The sequence below is a fragment of the Eulemur rufifrons genome, chromosome 25 (genome assembly GCF_041146395.1).
Source record: "Eulemur rufifrons isolate Redbay chromosome 25, OSU_ERuf_1, whole genome shotgun sequence".
In the NCBI taxonomy this organism is placed as follows: domain Eukaryota; kingdom Metazoa; phylum Chordata; class Mammalia; order Primates; family Lemuridae; genus Eulemur; species Eulemur rufifrons.
The window spans coordinates 7172471-7186219 of record NC_091007.1 but is presented as its reverse complement, the minus strand read 5'-3'; the positions used below and the strand labels follow the sequence as shown (position 1 = coordinate 7186219).

The 13749-nt window shown below is 39.0% G+C and overlaps 1 protein-coding gene across 22 annotated transcripts in view; it reads right to left on the bottom strand.

Annotated features, from left to right (window-relative positions):
• Window positions 1-13749, bottom strand: part of CREM (cAMP responsive element modulator) — a 62566-nt gene that overhangs the window by 34110 nt on the left and 14707 nt on the right. For 14 of the 22 annotated variants that reach the window (XM_069458932.1, XM_069458940.1, XM_069458936.1 and 11 more), the window contains one exon: window positions 12069-12192. The exons of 4 other annotated variants lie outside the window; for them this stretch is intronic. In XM_069458932.1, the coding sequence (XP_069315033.1) occupies window positions 12069-12192 (124 nt within the window). Of the gene's footprint in view, window positions 1-3519; window positions 3598-12068; window positions 12193-13749 lie in introns of those variants that run through there. 4 more of the 22 variants (XM_069458937.1, XM_069458938.1, XM_069458943.1 and 1 more) reach the window with 1 other exon arrangement.

Sequence of the window (13749 nt, the reverse complement as noted above, 5' to 3'; positions counted from 1 at the left end):
CTCACCACGGCTTCCCAAAGTGTTAGGACTACAGGCATGAACCACCACGCATGCCTGACACGTAGTTGTTTTTCTTTTTTGTTGCTGTTATTGTTGTTTTGTTTTGTTTTTAGAGACCGGGTCTCGCTCTGTTGCCAGGCTGGAGTGCAATCATACCTCATTGTAATCCTGAATTCCTGGGGTCAAGCAACCCCCCTGCCTCAGCCTCCCAAGAAGACAGGACTACAGGCTTGCCCCACCATGCCTGGCTAATTTTTTTATTTTTTGTAGAGGCAGGGTCTCACTATGTTGCCCAGGCTGGTCTTAAACTCCTGGCCTCAAGTGATCCTCTCACCTTGGCCTCCCAAAGTGCTGGGGTTACAGGCATGAGCCACCACCTTCGGCCAAGCGGATATTACATAAAGGTAAGTTTCAATGTGGAATCTGAAATCATATCACTTACATTAAAATCCACTTATCTGTTTTACACTTTGGATGGATCTTTTACCCGTGCAAAACTTTGTAACATCATGCAGGAGTCATTCGGAAAATACTGGCTGTCTAAGTTAAGTAGATCTTCCAAACGCTGACACATTTCACGACATGGTATCACATTCAGTAAATCATCACCAACCCCATCAGAAAACTCTGTAAGTATTGTCAAGCTCACAATGGCCGATGCAGGTTTTCCAAAATTCAAATTTTTGGCTTACAAGCTTGAATTCTATCATTGACAATAAACACTGTCGGTTGTTTTCTTTGAAGTCACAGGCTCGCTTCGTTTGTTTTTGAGAAAATGTCAAGTTTGAATAGCCACGGTTTGGCAATTAGTCATTCTTTTGAGAAAAATGATGTCCTGTGGAAAAACACTGAGCTGGTTTGTCTTCCCCTCAAACAATAACACAAGTGCTTTTCTTTCCTTAAGAACACCGAGGTTCTGCAGCACAACACGGAAGTCCCTTCTCTGAGCATCCCACTTCACGACACAGAATATTAAGACATGTGCTCAGGGTTGAGATTTAATGCAATTGATAATTTAATTTTTACTGCTTCATCAAGGTTATTCTTCAGAGAAATTGACCTTTTTTTTTTTTGTTAACTGCAAGTGAATGGCAGTGAAGAATACGACGAGTACAGTTCGGTGCCACGGATTTGATTCGAGATAAGCCACCAACAGTTTATACCCACTGCATTGTTTTTGCACAATCCGTGCAAATGTCAATGCAGAGAAAAAGGAAAGTAACATCTTAGCATTATTGTAAAAATAGTTTTGTCCTAGAAAACCTCCTGAAAGGGTCCTCAGGGTCTCCCCCAGGGTTCTGCGTCCCACACTTGGGAAACAGCTGCTGTGTTCTAATGCAGCCCCCACACCCTGGCTGTCAGCTTAGAGAGCAGAGCGCTCGGACAGGCTGAGATTTCGGCTCCAACCCAGCAGCACGGCCAGATAACCACCTCCAGTAGCCCTGACAGAGCGTGCCTATGCCAGGCAAAACAGAAATGAGACTTTATAACTTAAATTTAAAAAAAGGAAAAAAGGCCCAAAAATTTTAACACAAAGACAAAACGTGATTGCCCGGCTTCCATCACATCAGTTCAGGAAAGTGGGGGACAAACATGACCAGACTCGTGCCCTCGCCTGCCAGAGGATGCAATGTCACTGTCCTTTACCTGCCAGTGTGTGCACAGGCGAGGCGGAGGAAAGTAAGAAGGGTGGAGATACCTGATTTCCTTTCCTTTCCTCTTTCAAAAATGCAGTCAGAGAGCTTGGTGGTGGAAAATTTTAAGACATTACATTTTCTCAGATCAAAAGACTTTACTTGTTATGATTAAGGAGCCCTCAGACATACCTTGTCAGATACCCAGTGGCTCTCAATGTTTTACTTAAAAAAAAAAAAAATATTGTAAGATTCTGAAGACAATGAACTTGAAACTGTAGCGGGTCGACCAAGGAGTACTACAAGTATTCTCACAAACGAGACCTGTGCATCAAGATGGCAGGGACAGCCCTCGTTCACTTTCTGTGGGGAAAGGTCCCGGCTTCAAACATTTCAGATTGTTTTTAAGAACTGAGAAGCAATTCAGCAAACGTTCATAGGTTCAAATCATGCTTTAAGTTGCCTTAACTATCTTTGAGTAAATGATTAAACAATAGCTCTACCCAAAATGGCTTAGTGTGAACAACACCTGCTGCAGAAAGGGAGCTGTACCTACTAACACCAAAAGTCATCTCCTACAATTCTGGAGATGACTTCTATGAACTCTAAAACTACAATGAGACGTCCGTACATCCAAACTCTGGGCAGTGCAAAAGCTCATGAGACAACTCTTCTTTCACTAAACCGCTAAAATGAAGGCTGAGAACCTGCACAAATGACATATCCTAGAGTTAGAATTCAGATGTATCCTTTTAAAGAAAAACCCTTAGATCTGGAGAACCATCATTCTGTATTTGCTCTGCTTTACCCAGAACTGGTAAGTCCCTAGCATTAAGCCTGTAACTACACTGGTAGAGTTAACAAGTTAAACTTTGCCATTATTATTCATTTAAAAAGATTCACACGGCTCCCTACCCTTAACATCTTAGCATTATTATTATATTATCATACTGATCGCATGGGTACAACTGAATACATGGCTGCCCGCAAAGTAGAGTATGGTAAACAGATAACTATGAACAGAAGGAACAAAGATAATGCTTCAATCGCATGCACAGTGTCCCCCAGAATGGGCCAATACAGAAGCATCTTTATGTTTTTCGTAAGGTAATGGGTTCAGTTTCAGGCAGGTTAGGTTTGAAGCGATGGTAACCAGGTCGAAATGTAACAGGCAAGGAGAATTATGGGATTGATTATTGGGTTAGAACCCAGATAGGAAATAAAGAGCCAAGTAATATTAACAAAGAAGAATCTATAAAGAGTATTATAGTTACTTTATTTATAATAAAAGAATGAGTAGGGTTCTAAAAAAAAAATAGCTCTGGAAACAGAAGGGAATTAGCTAAAAAGTCTGTCCTAAAAGACGCCACACTTACAGGGAGACAAACGAAAACTCACTTGAACTAAAATATGAATGTCATATTTATGAATTAACTCATTCTTTCATTTGCTGAACAAACATTGACCAGGAGCCTGCCGTGGGCCAGTCGAAACAGTGGGAATACAGCAGTGAACACGAAAAGACCCAGCCCTTCTAGATCAGAAGGAAACAGAGACCAGAAGAAGAAACAAATACATACTTTTAGGTGGTGCTCAATTCTTACAAGAAAAATAAAGCAGGACGAGGGACTCAAGAGTGACAAGGGAGGGGGAGTGTGGACGGAGGCTATTTTTGTTGTGGACAGCTTCTCAGAGGAGGGAACATTTGTGCAAAAAGCCTAAATGAAGAGAGGAGGAAAGTCATAGGAAGATCCACAAATATATTCATCACATTCCAATAATCAAGTAGGCAACTGCACAAAAAACAAATTGAAAACATCAAATGGATGCATTTTATGAGGCCTTGAAAGTGTGTAGGATGAACTCACAGTGGACAATAATTTACCTTTTTTTCCAGATCCCCTGAAGAATAATCCTCTTCTATAGGATGCCTGAAACATAGATTATGCTGATGCCACCACATCCACTGAAAACGCCACTACAGACAGCAGTTAATCTGAAGAAGTAAGTGAAGATGATGCAACTGACAGCCTCACTTGGCTTTGCAATTCAAAACAAATCCTATAATGACACTTGTAACTGGGAAAACCTCACAATGTTGTGACACAGCATTGGATTAGCACCTAGTAGACTAGCTCCAATCCGTAGCTAGGTTCCCTTACGATGGCGTTTATGATGTCACAGTACAGCTGCAATGTCACAGAGCTACCAGGCCTGCCTCCAAGACATTTCATAAAGGAATAAAAAATGTGAATTCACAATATAGCAGATGGATTTCTGCTGCCTTAGAAATCAAATCTCTGTATTACCTAGTTTAATTTCAAGGACCACAGTGAAAATCCGCTAACAAGCTAAGCAGGAAGTTGAAAACCATCTTGATTTCTGTGGATTAAGACAGGATTCTCAAAAGAGTCTGTTCCTTCTTTGGGGGAAAAAGCGTTTAAAGAATACTTCAAATATTTTAAGGTTGAAAACAAGAAAATAAGGGTATTATAAATTGAACACTTGAATAAAGATGTAGAATATTTCACTTTAATTTTTTAAAACTCATTTTGGTTAGTGCTAAATGAAGACAGACACAGAATAAAAAACAGAGTTGATTTTGGGAGGCGGTGAATTGACAAAAATAATAATAATAAAAAAAAGAAAAACGTAGAGTTGGTCCACATTTTGGTATCTTGTGATTTCCTCCCACTTAGTTTTTTTTTTTTTTTAAAGCAGTATGGCTAACAAATTGCAAAATCATCAGAGTTAAATTTTACTTTTACCTTGAGAATATCAATTGAAAATATTTGTTAATAACAGAATTAGCCAAGTATGACTATTCTTTCTATATCTACTATCTGTTACAATTCTAAAGACGTGTCTGTCATTGTTGATCCAGGTTACAAAACAAAAAAAATTCTAAAGAATTCAAATCCTTTTTGTATGTGTAGAGCATAAGCTGAAATTTATAATCTGAATAAAACGAAGTAGGTCACTGTTTCTGGTGTTGTAAATATAAATGGCCAAATTTCATGCCTCTAAAAAATTAATCTCTTAAAATCAAAGCAAATATCATAATTGAGTCATTCTTAATTATACAGAGGGGTTTTAACAGTCTATTTTAATAATACTTCCAGTAAGTAGTTAAATTAAAATTAGGGTTCTTTATCCTTTGAAAAATAATGCTCTAGCTAATCTTTTTTTTTTTTTCCAGCTACTCCTCATACTATCTTGAATTTCCTATTTATAATATTTGGAGCATCATTTTATATTCTAATCAGTATGAAATGTGTTTCATTGTTATATTTTAAAGTACTATGAAAATGAATATGATGTTTATAGAAGTCAAAGCTCTTTTAGCTGTAAAACTTCTAAACTTCTAAAAGTCAATCTTGTATTTGGTTTCAGGTAAGACTGAAACTGATCAAAATTTACTAGCCAAAGGTATTTCAAAGTAATAAATGCACATAGAGAAGTAGGTGGCAGTAATATTCTAAGCCAAAAAGGGCTCTTATGCAGCAGACATCCTATGGAGGCAAGAAAAGAAGAGTGAACCAAGGATCTACGTAAAAGTAAAATCAGGCCAGGTGCAGTGGCTCAAACCTGTAATCCTAGCACTCTGGGAGGCCAAGGCAGGACGATCCCTTGAGCTCAGGAGTTCCAGACCAGCCTGAGCAAGAGCAAGACGCCATCTCTACTAAAAATAGAAAAATCAGCCATGCGTGGTGGTATGTGCCTGTAGTTCCAGCTACCCAGGAGGCTGAGACAGGAGGATTGCTTGAGCCCAGGAGTTTGAGGTTGCTATGAGGTAGGCTGGCACCACAGCACTCCAGGCCGGCGACAGAGTGAGACTCTGTCTCACAAAAAAAAAAAAAAAATATAGGAGCCAAAATCAGAATCATTTTCACATAACATGACCAGACCAAACTACATGCTTAAATTTTTTTAGTTCCAATCTAATGACCAGAGTTCATAAATAGTAAAGTCTATGAATTTAGCTCCTTAAAAAAATTACAATGAATAAGACCAGCTTGAGCAAGAGTGAGACCCCACCTCTACTAAAAAATAGAAAAATTATCCAGGCGTGGTGTGCACCTATAGTCCCAGCTACTTGGGAGGTTGAGGCAGTAGGATCACTTGACCCCATGAGTTTGAGGTTGCTGTGAGCTAGGCTGACGCCATGGCACTCTAGCCGAGGCAACAAAGTGAGACTCTGTCTCAAAAAAAAAAAAAAGAAAAGAAAAGAAAATACTTAAAACTATGGATGAAAATTAAGAATATTAATTTTTCATCTAGTTTAAAGCACAGTATTAAAAATACCTCACACCACTACTTTTAAGGAAGTAAACTAAATTTAACTCAAACTGAGTATCCATGTATAAATTAAGGCTCCTTTTTCTAAGTACAAAGCAGTAAACAAGTCCTCAGAGAAGATAAAATGAGAAAGTTCTGAGGACAAAAGACCTGGGAGACCATCTTACCCGGGCAGTACCAACAGCAAATATACACGTTATTACTATTTGGGATTTGATTTTACTTCCTGGGGGCTGTCGTTTGCCCTAAGCAAATAGATTGTTGCTGACCTACGAACAACAGCAAATGTTGCTTGAGCTTTCTGTTTGTTCATTTTTTGTTTTGTGATAGCCATCTACATCCTTCCTGGCCCTATTGAAGCTCAAAATGATGGATTTTTGGCATAGCTGGCGAAAACAATGGGAAATGCCATTCCAATTTTCCACCATATTGAAAAAGAAAATTTACAATTCGTACATTACAGCATTCCCAAGTACCCCGTGTCAAGCCCTCACTGTCTGCCAGGCCTGCTTTATTCTGAGGTGCTCTTTACACACAGTGTGCATGTAGGATGGAGAGAATAAGACAGATTAGCAGAGTATAATCTCCGAACAACATTCCCTAGTGGTTTTCTCTGCCTCCCTGGCGTCGTCTCCTTGTTTCCAAAAATACACAGGGCCTTGGAGAGGTTCAATTTTATATTAGAACTGATTCTCTCAAGGCAGTATTCTGACCCTGACGGTCTGTAGAGTTTCCTTCCAGCTCTGTGACTCCTGCGATTCCGACCCTTTCATCTCTCCCTTCTATCCTTGCTGAAACCTTGAGAACTGGTCATTCACAAAGCAGAGTTGTTCGGCTTACAGAGTAGAGGTGTCGTGCTCAGGCCTGGAGGCTTCGTCAGCAGCTGTAAGGAATTGTGCTTCACAAAGTCAGTTTTAAAGTACATCCTTTCCAACGGCTCCATTGAATGACCTCACCCCCCTAGATCTTCATGACAGCGTCATCAATTCCCAAGACACTGGGAACAAGAAGAGTTCAACGTGTCTACTCTGCTGCTTTCGGAGAAGATCACACATTTGTGAGATAAATGGAGAGATACGGATAGGGGTAGCATATTCTACCAAGGCATTATATTTGATTTTTTATTAGGTATGATAGTAACATTTGGTTATATAAGAAAATGTCCATAATTTTTTAAAAGTTGCATTCCCAGAAGTAAGTAGGAGTAAAATGACATGATGTCTGAGATCTGCAGAGCTGCTTAAAATACTTCAACAAAAAGAAGAAAAAAAAGAAGATAGATGAGGCAAATGCTACAGATTTTTTTTCTTTTTTTTTAGAGACAAGGTCTCACTATGCTGCTCAAGCTGATCACCAGCACAACCATGGCACACTGCAGACTCGAACTCCTGGGCTCGAGCAATCCTGCTGCCTCAGTCTCCCAAAGAGCTGGGACTATAGGCATGCACCGTGACAAAATCCTGGTAATTATTAAGTTTATGTATACAAATGGGACCATTATTCTATTCTGGTGTATGCTTGAAATCTTTCATAACAAAAGAAGCCTTAACTTCCCATTACCCATTTAAAAATTATACTATTTCCAGAGGACGTAAGTATCCTTATTTTAAAACTATTTGTATATGTAGTATTTTTGTTTTTCAACATTTTGGTTTCTGGAAAGGGTTTCTTCTGGGCCTGGTTATTTAAAATTAGACTCTCTGATTTATTACCAAGAATTTTTCCAGGGTCAGGTGGGAATCTAGTCTTCTATATCAACACATATGCTTAATAAAGATACCAACTTCAATTAAAAATAAATCAATACAAAAAATAATTCAGGCAAGAATAAAACCAAGTCACAATATTGAACCCCCAACTATTTGCCACCCCAAGGTTTGGCCATGGTAACTCCTGCCTCTGACTTTTTGGCATTATTATCACTGTGATTTTACTTTCAAACACAGATAGAAAGGCTCTGTTTATAACCAGGAAGTTATAAAATAGAAAAATGTAAAACTCCAGTCTCTCTGGGTACACCTTCACCTCCCCTCAATTCATCGGGAGAACAGAGCCCTGAGAGCCAAGAGCAAGGTCAACGGTTTTCGGGTCTCTGATGATTTTCAGAGAATACCTGATTAAGGAGAACCTCTGGAAAGGCCAAGGCAGTCAAAACCACTAATATCAAATGATATCTGATGCACAGAATCAAACCCACTGGATCTTTTGGTTGCACCTTTGTTCCCACGCTGTTTAATGATAATCTGACCATATAAGCAAGGAAAAGAGTGTTATAAATTCCTCTTTATACACAACTGAATTTAAATCTAAAACATCTGAGAATTTGCAATAGTCAAATTTGAAGAAAATGAGATAAATGGCAAGTAAATATGACGCCATAAGGAATTATTCAGAAGAGTTAGTGACTTTTGGCATATGTGGTAAGGTTAAAGATTTCACTTTGATTTCCTAATACTTCTAGTTATGTAATATTGTACAATAAAAAATACTCAGAAATGAACAGCTTTAGGTATCACAAGCACCTAAATTAGTAATCATGTTCGGAAAACTGTGACTGCTAAGAATTGTGCTCTAATTCTCTGAAAAATTATGATCTGTGCATGGCATGGAGGAGATTCTTAGTATACTAAAATAATCCATCAATCAGCAAATAGATTACTTCTTAATCTCTTTACATTTCTAGTATGAGAATGATAAAAACCATAGATTATTTTTATTTTTCCCATAAGACTCTGTTTGATCAGAGTTTGTACTTCATCAAATACTTCAAACATACAGAAAATAGAAAAATAGCAAAAATCCGTGAACTCGTTATCTAAATTTAATAAGTATCAACATTTATTAACATACAACATTAACATACATTAATTGAAAATTTTAAAGAAACATTATAAATGCAAACAGGCTTTTTCTAGTCCCTCCATTCAGCCTTCTCACAAGTCCCCGGTCTATACCCTCTTCTATTTCATTCAAAACATTCCCAACTTTCCCACACCCCACTTCTCACCCCTTTGTCTCCCAAATCCATCTTTCTCTATTATTTCACAGATGAACTTCTTAAAGAATCTATACTTCCAATTTCCACTTCTGCTCCTTTTATTTGTTCTCTATCCTACTAAAACCTAGTTTCTGTCCACCAGACTCCTATGCAATTCCAAAACCTCATAAACTCAAAGCTACTTTTCAGACTTCGTATTGCTTGATCTCTTGGCAACTTCTTACTGAGGCTCACAGAGGTGGGTGAAGGTCCCCGCCTGAAACTGAAGGTCCTCAGAATTACAAATTATCATCTTAGATAACAGGGATCTATTGTTCTGACTACACAGGACCAGAAGTCTTGGGGCAAAACTTGTGCGTAGAAGTCAGTAAGCCAGACCTAAACAGGGAAATGAAGGCAGAGGAGGAAAATGTGCTTTCAACTACAACTTCCACAAAGAAAAGCACAATTATCAACCAGAAATCAAAGCTATAAAAATTCTGCAAGATCTCGAATTCATGAACAAATATGTATCTATTCTATTCTATTCGCACAAAGTACTGAAGAATATACACCAAAATGTTAACAACAATGAAATCTGTGGATGTTAAGATTATGAATAGTTTTTGTTCTTCCTTTTAATAATAATTATTTTGTTAATCTCCTACAGTGAACACGCATTTTTTTTTAACATGAAAAAGGTTGCTTTTTCATTTTCTTCAAGCAAAAGGCCAGCATGCCTGTCTTCCAAGCGTAACAAAGAAGGATGTTGCCAGGGAGATGCCGCTCTGCAGAATACTTGCAGAAAACCTCCAGGGAATGAGTGGGTGTTGACAGCTTGAAAGGGGAAAGACAAGCAGGCTGGGTGCATGGGGCCCAGTCTCAGGGAAAAAAGAGCTCTCGCAGGAATAGCCTGGCCCGACACAACCCAAGAAGTGCCTGGTGTTCCCCTGGGGCCTTCCAGTCAGCCATCGGGTCCTATCTACCTGCCTGCCTGCCTACCTACTTACCTACATACCTATCTATCTATCCATCTTGAGAGACAGGGTCTTGCTCTGTCGCCCAGGCTCGAGTGCAGTGGCACTCTCAGAGCTCACTGCAGCCTCAAACTCCTGGGCTGAAGCCATCCTCCTGCCTCAGCCTCCCCAGTAGCCAGGACTACAGGTACGTGCCACCATGCCCGGCTAATTTAAACATTTTTTGGTAGAGATAATGTTTCACTGTGTTGCCCAGGCTGGTCTTGAACTCCTCACCTCAAGTGATCCTCCCACCTCAGCCTCCCAAAGTGCTGGGATTACAGGCATGAGCCACCATGCCCAGCCTACAGGTCCTATTTGTTCTCCCTTTAAGATGCCATTAAAATCTCACTACTACTCGGTACCCCACACTCCCATGACACCACGAGACAACCTGATGGTGTCCCCACTGCTGGCTCACTGGCTTCCAATCCCACCTCCACAGGGCTACTAGTGTCCAAACACAGTGAGCATAATGAAAATATTTCAAGAATATTTAGCATACAGGGTACTCTGAACTCTCAAATGTGTACAATCCTCTACTTACCTTCACCAGCCCAACTGCCCAGGCCAGACACTAGGCTCCAGGTAAATTCAATACCTGTAGGTGCCTGAACACCTCAGAGTGTGGCTTTGTGCTTCTGTGCACATTCTTCCTTCTGCCTAGAGTATGCTTCCCTACCCTGACCTACCAGTAGACTCCTAATCACCCTTTATGTCTAGCTCAAATGAAAAATCCTCTGTAAAGCACCCCTGGTCAACTGGCTGCTCCCTCCTCTGTACACCTTGTTGAATTTGTACATAACATTTGACAGCGCTCCTTACACTATTGGAATTATTGCTAAAATATCTGTCTACCCCACTAATCCATGAGATATTTAAGGCCAGTAACTACATCTTCCCATACATCTAGAATAGTGCCTAGACACAGTAGGTATTCAATAAATATTTGATGAACTAATAAATAAATATCTTTGATTTTACTATATATTTTTATAGATAGACCAGAAATAGATGTTAGGATCTGGAAAACAGGTACTAACCGATACTGGTGCTCTCCGAATGAAACCAATTCAAAGTTTAAGACTTAAATGAGGCCAAGCATGGTGGCTCACACATGTTAATCCCAGCACTTTGGGAGGCCAAGGTGGGAGGATCACTTGAGGCCAGGAGTTTGAGACCAGCTTGGCCAACATAGCAAGACCCCATCTCTACAAATATAAAAAAAATTAGCCAGGCATGGTGGCACACGCCTATAATCTCAGCTATTCAGGAGGCTGAGGAGGATCACTTGAGTCCAGGAGTTCAAGGCTGCAGTGAGCTGTGATTGCGCCACTGCACTCCTACCTAGGTGACAGAGAAGGACCCTGTCTCCAGAAACAAAAAATTTAAAAATAAATTTAAAAAATTTTTTTAAAAAGACCTAACTGAAAAGAAAGTAAAAATCAAGCCAAATATATACAGGGCAAATCATAAGACTTCTGCCATCTATTAGCAGCCAAGAATATTAGAACAATATCAAAGAGTATCAATTTGGAATTAGCAAACCTCAGAAATAATAATTTGAGGGTTACATAGTATGTCTTTTTTTTTTTTTTTTTTTTTTTTTTGGAGACAAAGTCTCGCTCTGTTGCTTGGGCTAGAGTGCCGTGGCGTCAGCCTAGCTCATAGCAACCTCAGACTCCTGGGCTCAAGCAATCCTCTTGTTTCAGCCTCCCCAGTAGCTGGGATTACAGGTGCGTGCCACCATGCCTAGCTAATTTTTTTTATTTTAGTAGAGATAGGATCTCGCTCTTGGTCAGGCTGGTCTCGAGCTCCTGACCTCAAGCGATCCTCCCCACCTCGGCATCCCAGAGTGCTGGGATGACAGGTGTAAACCACCTCACCCGGCCAAGAATTACATATGATGAAGGGGTTTTTGTTTTCCCTTTGTATAGTGGAGGTGGGGGCACAGCCAAGTGTCTGTTATGATGCAAAAGTAATCAAGAGTTACATGTAGCTTCTTTTCAAAATCAAATCAGCAAGAAGGGCTGATAACCAGGGAACGTGGAAAATTTAAGATCAACAGCAAGAAAACAGAAACTGCACATAATTCTCATTTCCACATCTATCAACTTCCATCAGTGCCTGCCTATTGCCTACCTGAGCTAAAGTAGGGATTGAATTTTGACCAGTCTGAGTCTGCATGTGAGCAGATTCGCTCTCTGCCACCGAATCTCTTACACTTCCATCCTGCTGGGACTCAATTGTTTCCATGGTCATTTGTCTGAAAAGACAATAAAAAGGAAGAAGTATTAAGGCCCTATCTGAAGTATTTGGAAGTACAGGTTCAGCGTCCTTAATCCAAAACTCCAAAATCTGAAACCTTTTCCAGCATTCACATGATGTCACTGGTAGAAAATTCCCCATCTGACTTCATGTGATGGCTCACAGTCAACACGCAATCAAATCTTTATTTCCTGCAGAAAATTATTAAAAACATTGTATAAAATTACCTTCAGGCCATGTGTATAAGGTGCATATGAAACATAACTGAATCTTGTGTTTAGACTTGGGTCCCTTCCCCACGATATCTCATTATGTATATGGAAATATTCCAAAATCTGAAAAAACCCAAAGTTCAAAACACTTCTAGTCCCAAGCGTTTTGGATAAGGGATACTCAACCTGAGTTGTTTTTACCTAGCTTTCTGATATTTATTTCTGACATCTAATTGTACTATCTTATTTTTTTAAGAACGAGGTTCAATAGTAGAGTCCTAACTCTTCAAACCTAAAGCACCTTTTCTGCTCACTGAATATGAACATTTCCAAGGGAGCATTGCAAAATGTTGGGTGGGAACTAGCTTATTTTAAAACTTAAAAAAACTTATAATGAAGTCTCCTTGATAATTATTTTAAGTCTTCTGATTAGTATGAATGAGTGGTAAAATTAGGTTTTCTGTTTCACATGAAAAATATAAATAGTCTATGATTGTCAAAGCCCAACATGTCTGCATTACGGTGTAGTGTGAAAGAATTTCCCCATTGTCTCAATTAGATGTGTCATAATATAAAAATGTGTCTTGCTTTGTTAGCACTAAGTAGTTTCTGATACATAAGCCCTAGTTATTAAATATTTAAAGAGGAGAATCTAATTTTTCCAGGAAAAACTTTTTACATGATTTTAGTTTGCCTATGAATTCAATTTAAGTTAATGATTTCTATGTGGAGTCTTTCTAAAAGGTAAACCATATTATAATAAATCCTTTCCTATTAAGAGAAAATGGAAAATTCAAACAAAATTAACAAAATGAACAACTTACTTATAGGAGCTACTCCCTGCTGTTGTACATCTTTGCAATTGTCAATAATACAATGTGTTCTTTTCACCTTTGTCTAACTATGTATCCAAAAAGTATGAAGCCCATTTAGAACTTTGAATTAAAATGCCCAAATCATTTTTCCAGATTTTATTAGTTGCCAGATCCTACACATCCTCCACGTACTATTTTTCACTCGATACCTTCTTTTGCATTTTAGTAGCCATTATCTGAATTCCAGTTTTCCATTCTCAAACCTGTCTTCTATAGGCTACACTCTAAAGTTATTTTAATACTCATAACTGACCATAACAATTTGGAGCAATTACACCAAAATAAAAAACCAGTAGCCTCAGATGGAAAAATGTCTTTCCCTTAATAGTCCCTAAATCTTTACCTCTTTTCTTATTAATTCCCAGTGGCCTCTCCAATTCTAGGTAAGCATAGGTCATCATCATGCATAAACTGTGAATTCCTACTTTTCTACTTTTGTATATGTGAGCAGGCCCGCAGAGAATACCT